The sequence below is a fragment of the Drosophila melanogaster genome, chromosome 2L (genome assembly GCF_000001215.4).
Source record: "Drosophila melanogaster chromosome 2L".
Taxonomy (NCBI): Eukaryota; Metazoa; Arthropoda; class Insecta; order Diptera; family Drosophilidae; genus Drosophila; species Drosophila melanogaster.
In genome coordinates this window covers 22,737,762-22,762,709 of record NT_033779.5, presented here as the reverse complement: position 1 = coordinate 22,762,709, position 24,948 = coordinate 22,737,762, and the positions used below count along the sequence as shown (strand labels likewise).

Below are 24,948 nucleotides of genomic sequence, written 5' to 3'. Positions count from 1 at the left end.
ACATTATTTTATTATTAGCTGGGTCATAAAGTGTTCGGCCGCTAAAACCAGCGCACATAGCCAAAAAGTCATTTTTGGCTGCTCAGGTTTTATAACCACGCGGCAGTTATTTTAAAAGCATACAACATAAGATTCCATATTTTCTCAATTCGGACCACTGTACAAAGACACAATCAAAACTTGCAAGCGAGTTGTTGAAAGTACCGCACGAGAGCAGTCTGCACGCTTAGAACCCTAGATTTTGTGTAGGCGAGAGAGAGAATGCACAGTGCAGTTAATGTGCATACAAAAACAACACAAAACAGCTTTGCGAACAACGCAAGAAAGAGAGAGTAACCAAATTTTTGAATATTATGTTTGAATATGTCGCAGATAATTTAAATGTAACGCGCCATGCAGGCGCCTTTTCTATTCTTTTGATGCGTGGCAGAGAACCGTTAGAGTTTCTGCCGAACGAAGTCTGGTCGTGGGTAGGAGCGGGGGGAAGTAGATGTCTGCAGGAATAACGGAAGCGTACAGAAAAATGCGGTGTGCATTAGTATTGATGTGTGTAGACTGGAGTGGGTCCCCAAAATGTGTTGGCAATGTGTGTAGAGTTAAGAACTACGCATAATTTTGATTTTGTGAAAAGAGTTTCAGTCAGTGATCGATCATTGCGAAGAATAGACATGCCTCGCTCACGCGCCAGAAAACGTTGCGCAGACAACGAGAATAGTGAAGAGGAAGAAGGGCGTCCTGATGACTCTTCGACAAATATATAAAATATAAGATTTAAAATATATATAAATGAAATTATTAATAAACCTCCGCGGGTTCTACAAACCTAAAAGTAAATTGGGAGCGCAGAAAAAAAAAACAACACTTCGCTTTAAAGGAATCCGATTGATTTATTTATTCCGAAAATTTAGAAAACCATAATTATGAGTCTTCTGTAGATTATGAAACATTTCTAAACATAAAGTGTAAGCATTATATAAAATGAACTCATTCGGCATGCTTTCCAGAAAATGCGTGAGTAGACAAGAAAATTATTTTATTTTATTCGCTGGTTGGCAAGCAATATGTTGCGGGCTTAATGTGCTCCGGAAAATCGGTGGCTATGTGCGGGAGAGAACGATTAGAGTGGCAATAATTCTCGCCTCTCCTAACCAGAATAACGGAATGGTAAAATCTCGTCTTGGTGGTGTCCCGCGAGGCTGTATAAGGCGGTATTTTTGCGATACTAACGGCAGCTTACTTTTGTTGCATGAACTTCAACATTTAGTTTAACAACTAAAAGTTTTATATACCCGCCTTGCTTAAAATAATAAAATTGACCAAGTCAAATGATTCGCGGAAACTTGAGAAAATAAAGGATACGCCACTAATCAGTATCTATCTGTGCTTCCTGCTTTCGTTCCGACCGTACAGATAAGAAGCCCACAGATGCAAGCTATTATCGCGCCTGATTGCGCATCCGTATTGGATCAGCTGAGGCGAAGCCAGTTATTTAATCCTTTTTTTTATGTTTCATTATTTTCAAAAATTTTATATTTGTTTAATGTTTGTTTTAAATGAATAAATTATAATGAATTCTGAATTCATAGTTCTTTAGTTGAACTCGGGTTAATGCAGCTCCGGTGAGATGGATAAAGGGGTCGTTGGAAAGGCAGAAGAGAAACAACCATGCGTAGGACAAGAGCAGGTGACCAAAACTCCAACTGTGTGTCTAATAGGCGTTTTTTCTCCCAGGTTGTCAATGCGGCGCGGTTCATCTTTGTGATGTTTTTTTTGTCGAATCATGCTAATTTAAAATAGAAGGATAACGCTTAAGGGCATTCGAGGTGCGAGGTGCTGGAGATATTCCAACAGCCCACTAACGTTGTTCGTTACTCATTTTATTACCGATGTGAGGGTTAGTTAAGTTTCACACAAGCGCTCCAAATTGCATTATTCTCAGCCCAAGAAACTCTAAACCAATATTTTCATCTGTAATGTTTGATCACCTACTCCTTCGGTAACCTAGGATGCACTGGGATCAGCAATGTGTCAGTGATACCCTTAAATTATGCACATCACTTTTGGACTGTTCGACAATCCTGCAAAAGCCTTTTCAAGCAGTCTAAACTGTTCCTGATCCGTGGTCCTTATCCCGAGCATGAGTCTTGCAGACACATTTCGCTGTATCATGGCCAGTATTTTTATATTTTCCATTTTCCAGTAGAAAACCCCTGTAATTTGGTGCACACGTAATGCGTATTGGACAATTGTCCAGGAACTTCCTGGTACTTGCTTGTTTGTGCCTAAGCTTGCTTGAATATCGCTGAGCTTGCTTTTATTTTTTGCGGAAGACTTTGCTATGTGGGCTTTTTTCCGCACTAGATTTTTCGTCGCGTCCAGCTCCCGTTGGATTAGAATTACTCTTCATTCTTGTGGGTTGCCTTCCTACCTATTAGCTTAACCTGACTTTGCCGATACTGGATGGATATCGCTACTGGGGTCATCTAGCTTTGTCGTCTTTTTACTCAATTTTCATTTAGAGTTTCTTCTTCTACTTACGATCTCTCTCTGTAATCGATATCTTCGTCCGAGTGCGTCCTAGTGGTCCCTGAAGTGTCCCAGTCAGCTGTGAAGGGGCCACATCCTTATCCGACGGGACAGAGCCGGTGATCCCTACTAGCCCAAGCGAGGAAGGCGGTTCTATCTTCGTACTGTGGAGTCGCATTTCTCCCAACATTGTACACCGTCTTTAGAAGCAATGCCTCTCAATTTCGTTTGGGCTACAAAATATTCATCCATTATTAATTTGTTTTGCAGACCACTTTAATAAGCTGTCTCGCCCACAATTTTGAAAATTTCTTTGATATTTTCTCCTATTACAATTATTTTTTAAGCATGCGATTTTGGAGCGTTGACACTCCCACTCTAACGCCCATAAGCCGTAACGAGTATCTGATACTCGATTATAGCGGTCCCTCTTGTAATGATTCATTACAAATTACAAAATATACAATTTCAAGGTACATAAAAAGTTTGTCGTCGAAAAATTTGTTGTTTAATTGTGAGAACTGGTTTTCTCCGATTTAACTACCGTGTGCTCAATGCTATCTACAATGCTGCCTGTATAAAAAGTTCTTCATCGCAATCAGAAGTGATCCCGAAATAAAAACTTTCCGCTTTTCCTTCAATTTATATATATATATCAATATATATATATATATTATATATTTAAGGCCTCAAAGGGAAAATCACTCTTCAAAACATCCCTAACTAAAACAAGATAGAATGCTATAGTCGAGTTTCCCGACTATCAGATACTCTTTACTCAGCTAGTGTTAATGCGAACGCGAAATTTAATCATTTTTCTGGATATCGAAAGATATTGGGGAATAAAATGAGAAAAAATTTAAAAATTGTTTAAAAGTGTGGGCGTGACCGTTTGGGCGTTTTGTAGGTGAAAGAAGGGGCGTGGCTACGGTGTTTTTACACACACTATACGGATATAAATTGTCAAGGCAAATAAAAAACGAAGAAAATCGAAACATTTTTCAAAGGTGTTGGCGTGGCAACATGGGTCATCAAACTTGCGCTGCGTCTCTAGAATCTGTATGCAGAATCTCAACCTCCTAGCTTTTATAGTTCCTGAGATCCCGACGTTCATACGGACAGACGGACATGGCCATATCGACTCGGCTATTGATCCTGATCAAGAATACGTATATACTTTATATGGTCGGGAACACTTCCTTGTGCCTGTTACAAACTTTTCAACGAATCTAGTATACCCTTTTGCCCTACGAGTAATGGGTAAAGTGAACAAAAATTTAAAAAAATTTTAAAAGCGTGGGCGCGACAGTCAAGTTAAGAATAACTTTATGTGGTCGGAAACGCTTCCATCTACGAGTAGAAGGTATAAAATTAAATATGAATTGGGACATAAAACTACTCGGTCAAAGTAATATTTCCAGTAATTGATCTTTTGAAAATCATCACAGAAAAAAATCAGTTAAAGATTGAATGATTAAAACTAAAATCAGGGTAGATACTATAACTGGAACTAATTTACAAGATTAACAAAAATAAGAAAAAGTATTAAACGTTTGGTTCAGTGTGTTGAGGGGTTTGTGGGCGCTATAGTGCGCGTGGCAAAATGTTTTGGCAAATAAAAAAAAATTAACAAAACTAAAAAAATAACAAAATAATTAATTTTGGTATTTTTTTCATCACTATGGTTTTTATTAAAGGACGCATACCGTCCTTGAAAACTGCGTTCTGACCAATCCTTGCAGGAATTGGATTCTAGGACCTGTGTGCCGTTTACCAAAGTCTAATGTTATCGTTTTCCATCATTTCTGAAACGCGTAAAAAATGATCAATCAATGCTTTAAAGCATTGTTTGGCACATTTACTTGTATGTTGTAGGTCATTATCGTATTGGAACGTCTAAACAAGGCATATTGAGCACCATGTTATTAAAAATGTTGACGCACAGATAACAATCCGTGATGGCTTCAATCCTACATATCGGCAAATCATAACAGTAAAATATGTTTTTAATTTTAAGTTAATTTAAAGTTCAAAGACTGCAATGTTTGTAAAAGGCAAAAGGAAGCGTTTCCCACCATATAAAGTATATCTGTGTATATATATTTGAGATCAGGATCAATAGCCATGTCCGTCTGTGCGTGTGAACGAGATCTAGAGATCTATAGATCTCAGGAACTATAAAATCCAGGAGGTTGAAATTAAGCATACAGATTCAAGAGAAAAAGAAGCAGCGCAAGTTTGATGACCCATTTTGACACTCTCACTCTAACACCCACGAACCACACAAAATTGCGAAGCCCACATTTTTGAAATTATTTTGAGTATTTGTTCATAATTATGTATATTAGTTTTGTAAATTTTTATCGTCTTGCCATAAACCTTTTTGCAAGGCCCATAAACCGCCCGGAATTACCACGCCACAATTGTCCTTCGGTATACCAAAAAAAAAAAAACAAACACCTTGGACACGCCCCTCATTTTCACTAACTAACTACCAAAGCGGTCTCGACTCATTTTAGCAATTTTTAGTTTTTTTTTCTCATCTTATTCCATAATATACATATACCGATATCCCCCAGGCAAATGATGAAATTATGCGTTCGCATTTCCACTTGGCGAGTAACGGGTAATTTTTATCGATATGCCAAAAGCATTTTGGCCACGCCCATTTAATAAGTTTTTTATATATATCCAGTAGCTGTAGCGTTGTATATCGTTTCAAAAATATTCCTCCTCTTTAGTTTTTAATACATTTTTTTTTGTAAATTAATCCCTAAGAATTTTTTAGTTTTTACGTTTTATGGGAACCATAAAGAATTATTTTTTCTTAGTAATTAATGAGTTGACATCATGGTAATATTTTGATGCGATACTCATTTAGTAAAATAGTAAGTTTTATAAATTATAAGTATTTACATAACAGCAATATTCATCATTTCGACCGCATAAGGTACATATTTATTATAAGTATGTTCTCGTCGGGTTTAAAAGCAAAGCTACATATAATAATGCACATTGAATTCGTGTAATTAAATTTGAATATCGGTAACTGTATACAAAAATAAAAGAGAATTGGAAATGTGCATGCAGACTATAATCTATCCCCTACGTAACTCAATTAAAATTCCAAATATGCCTGTGTCCATCGTAACTCTATATTTAACGATTTTTTTTAACTAAAAATTGTTGTATCTGTAAATACGAATTGATATACATAAAATGTTAGGTAGATTAAGTATTATAATACTAAACACTGATGACAGTATCAGGCTTGTAAATACGCCTGATGTTATGAAATGTAAATATATAAATAAATTTTCATCCATGCAACGAAATTTTTTAACTGATATCAACTGGTGGCAAACTTCGTTATCACAGTACCGATATTTAATTTTTTAGGCGCTCGACTTCTGTTAATGTGATTAAATCTTAACTTAAGCCTCATTTTTTTGTGAGTGTACATAATTACTATCCTACACGACACGAATGGACAAAGAGTAATTTAGGGTATTTATAATTTCACAAATAAACTTACAGAACAATATAATATAAATTCTTAGCAAAACCCAGCTGATATCGTACTTTTCCAACGACATGCCAAGCAGTGAACTTCCAACAAAGCCTTAAACTGGTTTTGCTTTAAGATAACTATTGAATTTTGGCTTATGCCTAGATCAGAAGACCGGCAGAAAACAATGCAACAGCTGAGCGCCGATCCGCGCGACCCTAGACTGTTAGTGCGGGCGCTCTCTGTCTGATCCTCTCCTTTTGTCGCTCTTTCTGATTGCGCTCTTTTGATGATAATACTGAACATTTAATGTCGCCCGTGCTTTCATTCATAAGCGGGCAATGCTTGCGAACGGGCGACAACGCGATACGGGATAAAGATACCTTGATAAAGAAATTGTACTCGTATGTACAAGAAGCTGCAGCAGCAAAGGCTTACAAAAGTTTTTAAGTGCCGTGGCAGAAGAGAAAATCTAAAATCTAAAGTGACCAATATTTTAAACAAAAAAACTAAACTCTATATATGATTTGAAAAAAAAAAAAACAGCCAATATGAAGGAGTTTAGCAAAATGTTTGCGCGACGATATAGTTCAGTATCAAGAGACGTAGAGGCCAGCAATCAGCGGCAGTCAGCAGTGACCCCTGGATCTGGGTTGAGCACAGACGCAGATCCTGCGGTGTCTTGTGCCGCTCAGGTAGCACTGCAACGAATCCAGCGCCGCAAAAGTCTCAAGGCAAATCGTTCAATGAATCCGATAGACATACTAAGCAGCTTTTTCAACGAGCCAATCCAAGGCAAACGGAATCGAGTTCCTACCCGTGAGTTTTTGATGAATAAAGAGAATTATGCTTTCTCGATTAAATTTACACATTTTCGTTATATCGTTCGCATTTGGGGGACAACAAAAACCTGATAAAGAGTCATTAAAGTTGTTTAGCATAGCACTCTATGCTTGTTTTTGCATTGATTGTTAAATACCAAAAGCGAATAAAATTAAAAGCAATGCCGACAATGGCATAGTTTGGATTTCTGATTTCGCTGACTATCTTGTCAAACCACAAAATAGCGTGAACAAATTACATATATCAATTACTTACGGATTCCGTTCGACCCTGAACTTGACCATAAAGCAAACCCAAACAACCAGAAACTGAAACATTTAAAACATGTTACTTTCCTTATATGAGTCGTGAGACAAGTGCGATTGCTTGACTTACTGTTGCATAGTATGTTGAAGAGGGCGACAATGATCGAAGGTGACCTTAAATTGCACCGACGACCTTGCTTATATAAGCAAAACGAAAGTTTTTGTGAAAAAATTTAAGGGGATATTGATCGATAACCATACAGGTTATTAAATATTAATAAATTATTTAAAATTCATAATTAAATTCAATCTAACAATTTTAAAAGGTGTGTATTTCACCTTGCTAAGATTTTTTAGAATAGTAATTTGGTTTAAATTATATTAAATTTTATATTTATATAAAAACATTGTACGCGGTTCCTAAAAAACTTTATGTAAAAATGTTTGGCATTTGATTTCATCACATTATATTCCCTGAATCATTAAAAACGAGATCAACCAAATATAATGAAATCGGGATTTCAATTCGTCTAGTATTACAACGCCCTATTTTTAATTAATTTTTTAGCACTTGGATGTGAAAAAGTTTTTTAAATTATTTAAAAATTTATTTGACCTGTAATTACCTTTTGATTTGGTGTTAAGCATTAATATTTTTAAATCGAACTTCTGAAATTAAATTTAAATAGTTTAATATGGCTTAAAATTTTTTTCTTGTCGTTTCGCTGTAAAATTTAGCACAACGTATTTGTAACATCTTTTTGTAAAAGAACAACATTTTTCAGGTTTTTAGTTTTTTAAGCTTTTATATATACATATAATTTAAAATTACATGCTTTTAAATGTTCATATTTATGTCATGGGGTAAAAAAGCACCTTCAGTATACAACAGTTTTGATATTCACTTCGTTTTGACACATTTTTGAAATTTACTCGGGGATCATATTTTATTAAATACGAATATGAATATTGAATTAAATATTTAAATTAAATATAGAATAAGAAAATACATTCATTCGCATTCACACAATTGATATACCCGTTAATCGTAGAATAAATGGGTATACCGTATTCCGAGCGAGCATATAAGAACTATTACTAGCCTATTATTAGTTTATCTGGCCATGCCTGTCCGTATAAACGTCCAGATCCCAAGAACTATAAAAGTTAGAAATTATATATTTAGAGAGATTAGATATGCAGATTCCAAAGACGTAGCCGCAGCGCAAGCTTGTGGTATAATGGTCAGCTTCACACCCTCTCCTGGATTGTCGATATAAGGACATAGATCTGTCTTTTTTCCTTTTACTTATGAATTTAGTTTCGATTTGAGCAAAATTTTTTGATTTCGTTTGTAGGTGCTCTGACTTTTGCAACATTTTTGCTATCAGAATGTTTCGTAAACAGTAAGCAGCTGTTTATGCTGCTTTCCAGACAGTAGAACGGCCACCTTTTTCACAGTTTTAATTCCGATGTTCGCAATTATTTTTTTACCGCACTTTGACCATTTAAGTAATGAAATTCAATGGCATTATTTACGAAGAACACCTTTTGCCCTCCTTTAACTTAATTAATGAATTCTTTTATATTTTATAAGTATTTTCACTTGCCTGTTTCGTTTTACCAACAGTAAGGCAGCCTGAGCGATAATTTTTGGCGACGTACATGTAGACCCGTTGCTAAATCGAAAATTTTTGTTGCCAACGGCAAAAATTTGAATGCCAAATCTGATCTGAAATCAGAAATAATAACATGGAACAAACATCAACATCAATTGAGTAAATTATTTTTTTCCTTAGTAAATAACATCTGATTTGATATAAAAAACGAATTTTCTTTTCATTTCGGCCTGACAAAAGTGCCCATTTTACAAATCGAAAATTTCTTACGAGTTCGAGAACCGGAGTAACGATTTTTCAATATCAAATCGATATCGTAAAAATCTTACGATAACTTGATAATTATAATAACAATTTACATTTTCTTAATTTTTAGAACTCTCTCCTACTTCAATATGTCTTGACAAATAAAATTAAATTAAAAATTTGATAAGAACATTGGCATCACGATCGTCGAACAGTTATTTTTTTAAATACATATTTGACAGATCTCGTAGTCTAATTTTATACAAAAAACCTGAAAAAATAGGTAACAACGTCATAAATGTACTCTGATAAAAAGCAATACAAAACAAGCGAAAATAATATAGTCGAGTTCCCCGACTATCAAATACCCGTTACTCAGCTATTGAAAATACGAACGCGAAATTGCATAATTTCTCACTTTACTCCCCAATATACATATATTGAGATGTTATAATATCTATCGAGATATTGGGGAATAAAGTGAGGAAAAACATTAAAATTGTTCAAAAGTTAGGCGTGACCATTCTGTAGGTGGAAGGAGGGGCGTGGCCACAGTGTTTTTGGTACATATACCTATAGAAATTGGCAAGAAATCCCAAAAAAGAAGAAAAGTTAAAACATTTTTCAAAAGTGTGGGCGTGACCGTTTCGGGACTGTTTGTGGGCGTTGGACTGGGCGTGCCAAAATATTTTCAAATCGTTAAAAATTTACAAGACTAATAAAAAATAGAACAAATTTTAAAACATTTTTCGTTAGAGGGCACGGCAAAAAGCTGTATTGCAACTCATTAGAAACTTAAAAGACTAATAAAAAAAATTAAAAAAATATCAAAACATTTTTCTATAGTGTGAGTGTGGCAGTTTTGGGCGGTTCGTGGGAGTTAGCGTGAGCAACGTGGAAGCGCTGCGTCTATGTCTTTGGAAGCAGCATATTTTTCTGAACCTTCTAGCTTTTATAGTTCGTGAGATCTCGACGTTCATACGGACGTACAGACAGACCGACATGGCTAGATCGACTCGGCTATTGATCCTGATTAGGAATATAAATATATATATTTTATATGGCCAGAAACGCTTCCTTCTACCTGTTACATACTTTTTAACGAATCTAGTATTACCTTTTACTCTACGAGTAACAGGTATAAATTTTTGCGATTTATTGTTCAAATTTAATCCAAATCATCGGATCATCGAATTGCAGAAAATGTATAAAATATTAAAACCTGATATACGTGAATTTTCAAATTTCATATGTTAATCCTGTCTGTATTGTTTCGCCGGGCAAGAATATGTGTGCTTAATAATTCAAATTATATTTCACTTACTAAATACAGTATCAGCTATTAAAATATTAGGTTCTCTCATAAAACTGTGAATATAAGTATAAAACAGAAACGCATTTTTAAATTAGAATAAACGTTGTTTTTATATATTTTAATATATTCTGTAATATGTAAAGAAATCTCCCAAAGTTTGTCCTTAATAGATGTCTGCCTCTCCGATCAGTTCGCTTAATTCAAACTTTATTTTAAAGGACTAAATTTTTTGTTTAAATGCAACAACCGGATTTTGTAAAGCTGTACAGTTTATAATATGCTTATATATATACTCAAGATGTAGAGTAAATATAGTCGACGCGAAATTGTTTGATAATTGTATATTGGCGCAAAACACGAAAGAAGTTGTTTGTAAGTTAGTTTTTGAACCGAACCTGATTAAAAAATTTCCGGTTTTGATTCATATTGCAAAAGAAGTATATATTATATATTATTGAAGTGTTTGTATGTATAACATGATATGACTTCGGCGTCATTTCATGTTGTGGTACGTATGTGATAACGCCAAACAGAAAAAAACTTGTTTTTGTAGTATAGTATAAAACCTTGTGAGTATTATCAATGAGATTTTAAGTCAATCTGTCCGTTTGACTACCCGCCTGTCCGTCAGTACACATATGAGCGCTGTGATCGCAGAAACTATAAAAACTTGAAAGTTGAGATTAGGGACGTAGATTGGTGATTCTGGGGATGTTGACGCAGCGCAGGTTTGCTTTAAAAGATTGACACGCCCACAAACAGCCCAAAACTTTCAAGCCATTTAATTTTTTAATTTCTCTTTCCATTTCCTGTTCATATGCCAATATAATGTTGGCAACGCGCACACTTCTGTCCCTATTTGACCAAAATGATGCAATTTCTCCTCAGCATTAGCTGAGCAATGTATTTTTGATTTTCGGCTATAGAGTCTGCTCTTGCCTCTACTGTGGATGGAAATGCGACTTTGCTGTAATCGACCGGTCATACCACCTGATACCACCACCACCAAATCAAAACTATCACAAATACTAAACGGTTACCATGTATTAAAGAAATACAAACGCTTAGAAAGAGAAGCGAGGAAAGTGTAATAATTAAAAATGTAATTAATAAATCAATCTAATGACAATCTATTGTACAATAAAAGCTGAAAATGTTTGATTAAGCATGCAGACTCTGGAGATGCCTAAGCAGTGATCGTACGCCCTCAACCCGTTTATTGTATAATTTATGTATGTTGTCAATTTCTATCAATATCCCAACAAAATGATTTTGGGCCCACAAACCGGCCCATGTGTACGGCCACGCTAGCGCTTCTAAGAAAAGTTTTGATTTTTAAAAATGTAATTGATATGTCATATTGCATTTCCTTGCCTGGTCATAAAAATAGTCTTTATGACGAGGATTCCGAAAAGTTACAAAAATTCTATTGTAAAGTCGACCTAAAAAATTCGGTAGATTATATCATTAAGCTGGCTTATTCGGTTTTTCGTATATCTTTATATCTTTTTTATATATGAATAATTTTTACAAGGGGAAGTCGTAGCTGGCATCCTTTCCTTTGTTAATATCAGCAATGTCTTGATAAGAAGTTTTGTTAACAATTTTTAATTTGTGTAATATCCAAACACATTGGACTCATATGTAGCTCCAATTTTAAATCTTTTTCCAAAATTAAATCTTTAGTTATCCCTACTTATTCGTTTAATTACATTAAAGTCTAAGTATTCCCTTTTCGTTTTTCCCTTATATTCCTTTTCCCAATATATTCCGTTATGATCGGACAGCCACAGATTTTCATTTCCTTCTGTATAGTATTTTGCGCGAATATAGTAACCCTTTAACCCTACGAGAAACGCGCAATAATTAATATGATTGTTTATCCTACAATTAGTGCAGCATGATCTGAAATATAGTGAAACTATAAAAAAAGCGCCTTTAATTCATATTGATTTTCTCTAATTTCTCTAAATTTCTTCCTGATATATTTGTTTCTTCATTATGGTCTATCTATCTACAAATGTACAGTGCCGCTCAACTGAATAGGTTTGACTATTTGTTTAGGTTTAAAACGTTGTAAAAAGATAACCACTTAAACCAATTTGACCACTTAAACTATTTAACAAAGTATACATTTATTAGTATAAAGCAAAATTTCAAGGCACTGGATAGTTTAAATAATAAAAGGTACTGCTTTAGCATTATTTAGTATTTGGTATGGACACCCTTTTTTTTAATTACTTCAAACATACGGTTTGGTAAGGAATCATAATATTTTTTAATTTCATTTAGTGAAATTGTTGACCAGGCTTTTTTAATTGCTTCAACTAAGGCCCCAGTGTCACTAAATTGTCTTCCTTCTTCGTACACTCTCCTGTACAAAAGTCCCCAAATGTTTTCAATAATGTTAATGTCAAGGGAGTAAGGCGGCCACTCGAGCAATTTAACGTTTTGGTCTTTGATCCACTGTTTTATAATCCGAGTCGTATGGATGGGAGCGTTGTCATGTTGGTACGTCCATTGAATATGACCATAAATCTCAGAAAACTCTGGAAAAGCGTTTTGAAACACATTCTTATACACGTTTGCGTTCACACCATTACACCACTTGCACAAGTGTGATGACGGCTTAAAAAACATTCTTCCTTTCTTATATCATGGAAATAGTAGTTATAGCTATCCGGTCCATCGATGTTGAACTTCTTTTCATCAGAGAAAACCACCGTTTTCAACTCCTTACTCCGCGTCATGTGTTCTCGGGCAAATCGCAGTCGTGCTCCCTTACGAGCATCATTGAGAGGAAGTTTTGTTTTTTAATTTTTAATCTCTTCAAGTATTTGGAACTTTGAATAATTCGTTTTACAGTGGCCACACTAGCATTTTTCCTAAAAGTTTTCCAGCAGAAAGGTGAGAATTTGAGGCAGTTGGTAGAATAAGTCGCCTCTCTGATGGTGTTGTTGCATATTTTTTCCTCCTTTCATTTTTTTCCATAGTCGGCTTCATTACGGAGAAAATTACTCACAACGATTTGACTTCGACCTATTTTCTTGGCTATTACACATTGTTTTAAGCCAGATTCAATATAGCCTTTGATTTGACCTTTTTCAAAATCGGATAAAGGTTTTCCGCGGCCCATTTTAGAAAAAGATGATTTAAATTTTAGAATACAAAAGAATTTAATTTTAATTTAAAATTAAGATTTTTTGTTATGTTTTTGAAAAAAAAAAAAAAAATAAAAATGATATAAAAACAAATTTAAGAGATCAGAAACTTTGCTATTTAACAAATGACTGATCTATTCATACATACAAATTTATTTCGCTTAAATCGGATGGCCTATAACTAAGTTACAACGTTTCAAACCTAAACAAATAGTAAATCCTATTCAGTTGAGCGGCACTGTATAACTATTTAAAAGTATAACTATACTTTGGATTATTTTATTACGTGTTTCTGTTTTTTTTTCGGAAATGATAGATAATTTCGCTAATACTTTTGTTAAGTGGTTGATGTTTTAGTTTAGTCACATATTTGGACTTTGTTTTTTAAAACTTAAGATCGTTGTGGCAAGTGAAGGATACATGGAAAGGATGTGAATTACGAAGTGTGTACTAGTCATGTGCCTTAGTAGCAGGCGGTTTATGATAAAATCCTGTCTTCTGTCGAGCAGCTTAAATGGAGAGTCTGTGAATTTGGTAGTTCCATTTATTTTTTATGTGTTTGGTGTTTGTCTTGTCAGTAATGCTAAAGGTCGTGATGTCTTTTACTTTCTATCCTTCCGTGTTAACAAAAGTATTGTTTGGAAAGGTAGTTTTTAGTTAGAGAAACAGTGAAGACCTGTGCTGGTTATGCCAAGTTAAGAGTATTTTTAATACGGTTTTCGATAGTTTGTCTGTTGGGTAACCTCGGTTTGGTTTCACAGAATTAACATTAAAGAAATGTAGTCCTTGATAGTGCGAAATGCTTCTAAAGAGTTCTTCATTTCGTAGTTTACAGAAGCTTTGCGTTTTTTTGCGATTTGGGAGTGGGTGCGAAGACATAAATCAAAAGATAGACAGACTGGCAATAATCCATTTTAGAGACTATAACTGATTTAATTACTGGGCTCATGGTGTTCGAATGGTTTCTCATAAATTGTTTATGAAGTTTTTACACCCGTTACTTATATAGTTAAAGGGTATACTAGATTCGTCGGAAATTGTGAAAAAGGGTTAATTTTTATATATTGTGAATATACAATATGTATAATATATTGTATGTAAATTGATTGAAGATTTTAGAAACAGACGGAACGCAAGGCCAAGGCCCATATGCCAAAATCATTTTTGCTACGCCCATTCTTACTCTAGAGAAACCTCTTTTGTTACTCGTAGAGTAAAAGAGTATACTAGATTCGTTAAAAGTATGCAACAGGCAGAAGGTTTCTTTTCCGACCATATAAAGTTCAATATTCTTAATTAGGATAAATAGCCGAGTCCATCTGGACAAAGAATTACAATAACAAGATAAATAACGGCCCCACATTGGTTTTCACTACGCATCTACTTTTTTTGGGAACAACCAAAATTTCTCTCACTTCGCTCGCGTAAAAATAGATTGCGCTTGCTTATGTGTGTTAAAACAATTAATCATAATGTCTGTATGGGTAAACAACAGTAATGTCAACATCCAGAACAACGAACCTCAATATGCAAGCTCATCGTCTGCATAATTTCCTGCATACGCCGAACTACCAAGCAGAGCTCCAAGAAAATATTTGGCAAATATTCCAAATAGACTGCAGATTTTTCGTGGTCTATTGGAAACAGCAAAGCCGACATTAGTCCGTTGCTAATAAGGGCAGCCGACAACTAAAGACTCGATAATTTGATTTTAATAAACAGAGACGTTGTTTCACTCCAATTTGAAGTCCAACGTTTTTTATTTTTTTTATTTGCACTTCGAAAATAATTAACTGGCGCCCTAACAGAGATGCGTACGAAATAGAAAAACGGCGTACGAAATAGAAAAAACGGTTTTTTTTTTGAAACTTTGCGTTCGTTCAAATTAACTCAGGCAAATCAAACTGAAATTGTTAATTTGCCCATCGGAGGACTCCAAGGACTGAAGGCAGCGCCATAGTCTAACCCCCAACCAATACGCATCACAGGATCCCGAGTAGTTACTGAAGCAAAAAGGATGACATCTGGATCGTCGGAGGGTGGATTTAAAATACATATAGTACACAAAAAATAATTTGTAAGAAAACTAAATACCGTAAAAATACAAAACAAACAAAAAGATCACAATAGTGATATAATACACTCCAAGTTTACGATTCCTGAGGAACCCTACAAAGTAAAAGGAAAAAAACAGCTCCTGGTTATTACAAAAATTATATACCCAAAACAAAAAAAATGTATATTTCACACTAAACAACTGGATAGCGATCTCGAAATATTTGACGCATGTCAAATGATGCGACAAATGCCACATTAACACTTTAGAATCTCAAATGACAATGCTTAAACAAGGCATTAACTAATCGGTGGAAGAATTCCATAAAGCAATCTACAAGCATCTATCCCTCCTAATCCCTAACAAGAACGGCTTTATGGGATTAGGTAAGGAAGCAGAAACGCTCATGTCAAAAACGTACAGAGATTAGGCTTTAGACACTTTTGTACGTGGGTTACTAGGCGACCTGCCTCGTCTAGTGGTAATCAAAGAACCAGTAGACTTACCCTCAGCATTACACCTTTCCTTCAAACTATAAAACCAAAATTTTAGAGCAAAGCATGCAACAAACATGGGACTAATCCCACGGCCAAGAATTCCATATTACCAAATGATCAGCTTCGGTTACCTTCACCGATATCCCGTCATTTTCAATATCGACATTCCCCATACAACAGTCAGTAGCACCTAGGCCACAGACCCCAAAACCACATCCTCGCCAGAGCCGATGAAAGTGGATCGCAGAGTACAGACCAGAATGGTTAATTATATGAACAGACCACGAGGTCCAATACCAGACTTTGAATTTTTTAGAGTAAGGAATTCCTCTCTTCATGGCAAAAACTATGTCCAACCGAAATTAGTTGATAACCCAATACACCATTCAACGATGTTTCAGTAGGAGTCAGTATGCTTTAATATTCAGGACCTGTTGCCCACATTAAAACCTTTTAATGCAATTTGGGGCAATGATTATTTGAAAGAACTAGGTGCAGAGATTAGCAAAAAATTATGACACTAAAAATCTATCTATTGATCCTCATCAAAGAAAAAAATACGAAGTAGTCAATACAATCCCACTTGTCCGATATACAAAAAGCCAAGCTAAAAAAATTAATGATACCGATATCCCAGAAAAATGATAAAAGTTCGGGTTCGCATTAACACTAGCTGAGTAACGGTTATCTGATAGTCGGGTAACTCGACTATAACATTCTCTGTTGTGTATATTATATTTAATTTATCGTTTCTGTGCTCTCATATATATTTCGGGTCTATAATTGAAAAGTCCTAACCATTGTCAACATATCTTGACTAATTTACGAGGTTTGAATTTATGCCAACAAAACATTTTGCTGTGTTGGAACACAAGCACACCATAGTGTATAAATTAACTAAAGATTGATCGCACCGTCTTGCGATACTGTCGTCGTCAGGATTCCTCCAGAGGTGAAGGGCTTCCTTCGCTGGCTGCTCCGTGGAGTCCGGGGTGCAGAAGAGTATTTTTTACGTTGAGAGGAACTTTCCTCTTTTAACTGCCAGCCTTGTGGTCTGGTAGAGTAAGTAATAAAAATATGTTTTACGACGCTTAGTCGGAGTTGACGAGCTGCCGATCTTCATTCTGATAAATGCAAATTCAAACTGAACTTAAGGCTAACAAAATATAAAACTCATAGCGGCCACTCCAACGGGTAGTGTTTGCCGGCTATGCATGGGCTTCCGGCCAGACGCTGTGTCAGCAATTTGGCCGGAGCGAGTCTTCGGACGATCGGTCGTAGCCGTCGCCCGGTTAACTTAGTTAACTTATATATCATCTTGATGGCTGAATGGAAAATTTAAATATCCGACCTGAGGGACCAAATAGTGTTGCTCGTCAAGAACTACCATATAACTGGAGAATGCCAATTACAAAACTTAATATAAGAGTGTCTATAAAAACTGGAGTTAATTTATAAAATTATTACTCTATAGTATAAGATGACCTTAGTTGCTATTATAGAATGCTACTATAAATTTAAAACTCCGTGGTGACATGGGGCAGATATCTGTCCTTGGAAGAAGATCACAACAAGAATACCAACATTTAAATATGTAAGCTACGTTTGACAACGGCGCATGTGATTCTAGGAAGACTGCACCAATTAAACACACATAAATCAGCCTACGTCGTAGCCCCTTAGAAGCTCCGGATTTAAATAAATAATAAATTATCGTTCAACAACAATATAGGAACCAAACGTCAATGAAAACAATGAATACTTGCATATATTGATGTTCTTGCACTGTTACGGGATTGAGATAGTCTACGATTTTTTGTTTTAATCTATTATCTACTGTCCCCCATTGCGAAATGTGTGTGAATAATGTCAAATGCCTATGCCCTTTGGAGCGCTGCACGCCATTTTCACATTTTAAACTATTCTAAGTTCGTTTGCTTGTGAAACGTCGATAGTTATAGATGTTTATGTAACGAACTTTGTGGCCCTGGGAAAACTACGCCCTGGGGAAAGTCTGAGCCAGCAGCACTGCCACTAAAGAAGGAAAGCAGTTCGTAACATCACACACGGTCATATACTCGGGAAACAACACTTTTTATATTGTATCGAACTGTTTTTCTTCGTTTGGCTCCCTACGAGTTGCAGCGTGTTCGCCCCACCAAATGTGACCTAAGATCTCGAATGTGACCTAAGAGTGTGACCCACTTATTTTACTACCGCTCCTGTCAAAGGGAACAAATCAATAACTCCACACGAATGCTGCAAATCCGAGAAAACGGTTCCTTTCGTCAAAACATTTCGGAGCTGCTGCATACAGAACTGCAAATTTTTCTCCCGAATGTCGTTTTTAGTTGTACAAATTTTAATTATTAATCTTATTTTTGAGTTTGGTCCGGCACATGCCTTATCTTTGCCTTTCGACCGCACCTGAACTCCCTCCTAAGAGGGAAGAAAACTAAGGGATTAAAATTACTTCCAATCAATTGTAACGCGGCGGTGACTCGCTTAAATGCTCTTTCTCTTGAAGATTCTCATTATGCTGACATAAAGGTGTCATTAGTTGCGATTTTCCATTTTGTGAGAACTCCGATTATGCAATTGCCCAGATTGTGTTATAGAAGAACAAAGTATTCTTATTTATCGCAGTCTTTATCTGTTGTGCCTAACATAACAATAATAAATAACAATCTTTCGCTTCTGCTGCTGAAAATTCCTTTAAATTTATTTGATAATCAAGTACTATTACCATTAGCTTACTGGAACAAAAAAAACTCGACTCATTAAAATTTGTAAACAAAACTGTTCCAAGTCCATTGTCAAAATTATTATTCATTTTCTCTCTCGTTGTGTTTCGAGTCAGACAAAAATTCCATATCCATTCCATTTTCAATTACAGTGATATTAAATTTACAAGGCCCTCGAAAGAATAAAAAGTTCCAATTCTCATTTTCAACAGGACGGGATATGGTCTCTATTTGTATTCTTAAATATTGTGCACACTATATTTTTCGTCAATTTAATTTTCCCCTGACTACAATCAGTTTTGTGCTGTTCCGCTTTTTAAATGGAAAACAGGTTAGATACGGCTATCGATGCATTCCTAGACTCAGTTCTAATCTAATTCATCTAGTCGTAACACACATCACGCACAAAATTAACCTAGATATTCTGTTGCTGTCTCTAACCGGGTTCTAAGGAAAGGTATTAGTGTGCACAAAAAAAAAAAACGATTCTACATATTGCGGAAAAATTAATAACAAATTTGTTCTAAATGGCAAGTCATCCTTATGATCTAGTTAAATATGTAGATGCCTTGTCTATATCGTGGCAAAATGCACTAGGGGATGTACAATGGTGTTGATTCCTATTAACTGTATCTGTTATCGACGGCGAAAGAGAGTTATGATTTAAATCTTCATTAATATCGCTTCACTTAAATTATCTAAGGGCGAGAGAGCAAAGGAAAGATTTAGTGCGCTGCAAATAAACCCTAAAATGAGCGCCGTATATGCGTGCGAGAACAGCGGTTTGCACTATGGGCATCGCAACTGCTACCACTGACTACTTAGGCTTACAATATTAAAGAGTATGAGATTAGTCTACTGCACAATTTTGGCGGCTGCATGACCCAACATGCAGCTTGGCTTCCAACATAGTCCTCAAGGGGAAGTAGACACAGCTTGTTCACTGCCCGCATTATTACTCCAGACTTGGTCCTCAATTCTGCAACTCGAGCGACGTCGTCTCTGCCAGGAATCAGCCGCATGACTCTCGCCAAAGGCCATCTCATTGGGGGTAGATTCTCGTCCTTAACAAGAACGACCTTGTCCACGGCTACGCCAGGCTTTGGGGTGCGCCACTTGGAGCGCGGCTGGAGCAACGTCACGTACTCTTCCTTCCATCGTGTCCTCAGCTCGTCGAAGGACAAAACCGCCGTACCCACAGCGCGGCAGAAATGATGTTTGGCCGTTTTAACCGCTGCTTCCCAAAGTCCACCGAAATGGGGTGACCGTGGAGGGATGAACCGCTAGTCCATCGTCTCCGAAAGGCAAAAATTCTGAACGTAGCCTTGATGCTCGCTGCTGAGAAATAACCTTCGAAGTTCCAGAAGTTTATTTTTGCCGCCGACAAAGTTGGTGGCGTTGTCTGACCAAATTTGCTTCGGCTTCCGCCGGGTGCATATGAACCTCTTGAGTCCGCACAGAAACGCAACTGTCGAGAGATTCTTGATCAGCTCCAGGTGCACTGCCTTGGTTGAAAAGCATATAAATACGCAGACGTAGCATTTAACCGCGGGCTTGTATATGAGTACCCTCTTGAATGTGTGCGACGGTGAGCCGAGGATGACGAATTCCATTACAAAATTTGTAAATGTATGCAAACACTCGTTGCAGTGAGGGGTAAGAATTTGCAAATTTGGAGCTAGCAATTACATCCACGTACGGCGAATTTACGATGAACACACTTCGACGAAGCTCAAGCACCGGTTTGTCAGGACAAACAGCTGTTGGCCAATCTCTTTCAGGCTCCGTAAGATAGGCGGGTCCATGCGCCCAGAGTGACGATTCGCTAAGCTCAGGCGGCAGGGATCCTCTGGATAAGATGTCAGCCGAATTTAACTCTGTTGGAACATAACGCCAAGCCGTGACAACTGTCAGCTCCTGAATGGCAACTGGGTGTAAGCGAAATCGAATTAGGATGTGAAATAGTTTGGGCTGGATGACCGGGCCAGCCATTAACACATCGTTGAGCGAGTAACCAGTGGAAGTGGCAGCTGATCCGTCAAAGACAACGCGAAGCTTGGTGGTAGTGCTATCCTCCTTCATGACGCAGTGATGTGGTAAAAAATATCGGAACGAACTGACCTCGGAGGCAGGCACAGGCGACATATGTCCCGGATCACGATATTCCTTCATGAACCCCGCATATTTCACCCTCAAGCCAGGGTGCTTTGTAAGCTTCCTTTCGAGCGACAAGAATCTCCGCAAAGCCTGAGGATAGGAATCTCCTAAAGAGTCCAAATGGAGTTTTAGCGGCAATCGTACCGATTTTTTAACAAAGTGGGCCTCGCAATCGAACTCCTCCTTAGTAGCTTGAACTATTGGGCCGAGACAATTTTCTACCTCCCAAGAGCGCTACAGAAGTGAATCAAGTTCAACATCAATGCTGTTTTCCTTGCTGGCTGAAAAAGGAACGAGTGAAGCTATTAAGGCGCTACCGCAAGGGCGCGCGCAGCCTCCATACACAACCCAGCCCAGACGAGTTTTTTGAAGCAGGGGCAGTCCTGGCAACAACCTTATCTGACCTACGCACAGCATCTCATAAAACAGGCTAGCTCCTATTAACAGGTCAACACGCTGAGCTTTATGAAATTCCGGGTCGGCGAGCTGCAGGTTTTCTGGAATCTTTTAGTCCCCAATGTCCACATTAAAACTTGGCTGGCGATCCGTGATATTGGGAGCGATAACTGCTGTTATGCTCGTTGAGAAATCCGAAGAGACAGACCGAATCGCAATTCCTACCGAGAATCTATCAGTCGCGAAATTGGAATCCCCGATTCCAGTGACGGAGCCGGACGACCTCGACCTCTTAAGTTGAACGAACAGACCGATTCTGCACTAGAACGGTTGCAGTGGCTAGCAGCACAAGGTCACTACCGAGATCCTGGGCAATTAGAGTAGAAGAAGTCGAAAGCGGGGCAGAAGGCTCAGTGCGGGAGCTTGAAGAAACCGGAACATGTGGCTGCGAGGAAGGCGGACCATCTAGATGGAGCAGCGTATGATGCCTGATTCCACAGGTGCGGCAGCTCGAGCTGCATTGCCTTAGCTGATGACCTGCCTTTAGGCAATTTAGGCAAAGTGCTAGTCTCTTGAGTGCATGCAACCAAGAGAATTTTGGGTGGTAGCAGCTAGCGTCGAACGATTTCTGCCCACCTGAACGCCTGGCGCATAGGTTGCCATGGCGCAATCCCCGGCCTCCAAAGTCCTACATCGCTGCTCCAGGAATGCAGCCAACGATTCCCACGACGGAATAAGGTTGGCAAAGACCGGATCCTCCAAGCGCTCCTCCCACTTAGCTTGGCTCGACGCATCCAGCTTTTGCAGCAGCACTTGCACTATGATGCAGCCAGCGATTTGCTCAGTGGTGCCCAAACCCTTCAATGCACGAATGTGATCGTTAAACTTGTCCGACAATTCCCGAAGCGATGCCACTGAACCATTCCGTACTACCTTTAAACCCAGAATCTCGGTTATGTGCGCCTGAAAAACGAGACGCCGATTATCAAACCTTTTTGAAGCAACTCTAAAGCCGCTTCGTAATTGCTGTTTGAAATCTCAAATGATCGGATAGTTTCCAGCGCTGAATTCCTCAAACATGACCTCAGATGTTGAAATGTCTCAATGTTGGAGAGGTCCGGATGGCTGTCGATTATGCTCGTGAACACGGATTAAAAATCCGCCCAGTTTGCGTAGCCTCCGCCAAACGTTGGCAGCTGCACAGGCGGCAACGGCATCGGCCTCGGCCGCGGCTGCGTTTGAGGTCCACTACACTGGTGGGGCACAACACCTTCCGCAAGCGTTGAGTGCGACGCGAAATGCACATTGCGTTTGGCTATTTCCGAGCGCACACTAGCCTTGAATTCAACGATGAATTCATCGAAACTATCGCTCATCTCACTGCCAATTTCGTCGAAATCCAATTTCTCCAGTTCTGTATGCAGAACATTGAAGGCACTTTGCAGCTCATCAATCTGCTCCAGCCTCACCGTAAGAGTGGGTTCGTCGTATCCGCTTAGCGTCTCATTAGACAGCGACGTCTGTAGCCTCTGCAACCTGCTGAACAGCGCATTGGCTTTGCGCTTTAAAAAGATCGCCCTGTTTTTGTCACCTTCAGCGGGCATAGCAACAATCGCCTTTAATTCGGTTCAGCAGGAAGATGAGCACAAAATAAATGCCGAAAATGCAAGCGGAGTCAATGCACGTAAAGATATATGTAGCAATGTATGTATGTATGTATATATGTAATGCTAGCTCGCTTAAACACAGCCACTATCACCGAAATCACCACTCACTTGTCCAACCGAGTGCGATTTAATGTATTTATATTTATTTATAAACGGGATAGGTGCATTAATTAATGCATGCAAATTAACACTATCACGTCGGGGTCACCAATGTTTAGCTACTGAGCTTTTTCAATAGCTGTTGCGAATAATAAATAGCCGAAGAAAGTTTGTTTATTTTACGATACTGTTTATTTCGCGAATTGTTTACAGCAGCTAGGGCCGACAAAGAGCTATATCGAATGCACAATTTTAGTCTCTTCCGACAGACGAAGAAGTGGCAATTGGCGGGACAGACAGCCGAAAAACGCAGCGCCCAAGCTTAACGTAGGTAGATAACAAAAGGAACAAGGAATGAGCGCCGAAAACAGCGGTTTGCACTATGGGCATCGCAACTGCTACCACTGACTACTTCGGCTTATAATATTAAAGAGTATGAGATTAGTCTACTGCACAGTTTTGGCGGCTGCATGACCCAACACTAATGTTTTGGGTTATTTCTGCCCCTGACATTTTCCAGTTGTCACCATGAAAAAATGTAATTATTTATATTGACGATATCATTATTTTTGGAACTAATGAAAGAGACCACGGCGATGCCGTTCAGAAAGTCAAGGATGTATTTCTGATTGAGGAGAAGTTAAATTCTTGGGACACATACTATTGGAGAAAGGCATCGAGGTGTACCCGGATAATGATTCTTTTATTTAGACATTCCAAAAACAAAGAGGAAACCCGTAGTTTTTTAGGACTGGTTACATATGTTAAAAAATGTATTCCCGAATTGGCCGACCCTAGGAGAGCAAATCCAATTGGGGAGAGTAAGAAACGAAAGCTTTTGAAGATCTGAAGCAGAATTTGGCGAATATTCCGAACTTATCTTATTTCGACGCAAATAATAAATCGCACCTTATAGCAGATGCAAGTCCAGTTGCCCTAGGAGCAGTACTATTACAATTTAACGCGGCCGGTGAACCAAAGATTGTGTCGATTGCAAGTCGCAGCCTATCAGATGTAGAATAACGATACTCACAGACTGAGAAAGAAAGTCTGTCGTTAGTTTGGGCAGACTTGTTGTGACTTGTTTGCATGCGAACTTGTGGGATACTGGTACATCGAACAGTTTCTACTGATCTCGATTCGAACTTTCATTGCTTGGAAAAATTCTGGTGAGAGTCACACGGTTAATTATCCCCAAAGGACTGCGAAAAAGAGTTTTAGAATTGGGCCATGAAGGACATCCTGGTGAGTCAGCTATAAAGCGTCGATTGAAAGTCGAGGTGTGGTGGCCTCATATCGATCGAGATGCTGAAAATTTCGTAAAGACATGCAAAGATTGCATGCTTGTTTCACAACCACCCCGTCCAGCTTTAATGCAAAGAACAGTTTTTCCAAACAGTCCATGGAATTCCATAGCCAGTGACTTCCTAACGGGAAATACGTCCTTGTGTTTATCGACTATTTTTCCAGGTATATTGAATTAAAGTTCTTAAAGTTCATATCGTCCGAATCCATTATTAGGGTAATGAAGAAAAATCTAGGAACAGAAAATGGAAGACAATACATAAGTACCATTTTTGAAAAATACTGCGACAATGATGGCATAACATTAATAAGGATCCCTCCATATTGGTCGAAAATATGGTCGGCGAGGTCGAAAATATGAATCGATCCCTAGTAGAGAGACATAAAATTGCTCATCTTAACAAAGCCAATTATCAACAAGAAATTCAAGACTTTATCACACAATGTCCACATAGCAGGGACCTCTCCTTCTGAGCTAATGTTTAACATATGATCAGGGACAAAATCAGAAACGTTCAAGATATTGCTGGCGAAGTCCACAATTCAAGAGAAAAAGAGGCTGAC

The 24,948-nt window shown here is 37.8% G+C and overlaps 1 protein-coding gene and 1 long non-coding RNA gene across 3 annotated transcripts in view; both read left to right on the top strand.

Annotated features, from left to right (window-relative positions):
* The first annotated feature begins 6,360 nt into the window (after positions 1-6,360).
* Positions 6,361-24,948, top strand: part of CG40006 (uncharacterized protein) — a 133,933-nt gene continuing 115,345 nt past the window's right edge. The window contains exon 1 of the mRNA NM_001042936.1: positions 6,361-6,853. Within this exon, the coding sequence (NP_001036401.1) occupies positions 6,586-6,853 (268 nt within the window). The 5' untranslated portion in view covers positions 6,361-6,585. The remainder of the gene's footprint in view (positions 6,854-24,948) is intronic.
* On the top strand, positions 10,915-11,406 carry lncRNA:CR43927 (long non-coding RNA:CR43927). 2 transcript variants are annotated; one of them, NR_073823.1, is made up of 2 exons: positions 10,915-11,030; positions 11,191-11,406. It is a non-coding gene; the product is annotated as a long non-coding RNA:CR43927 (long non-coding RNA). The 2 variants fall into 2 exon arrangements; NR_124438.1 differs by having other exon boundaries at positions 10,915-11,406.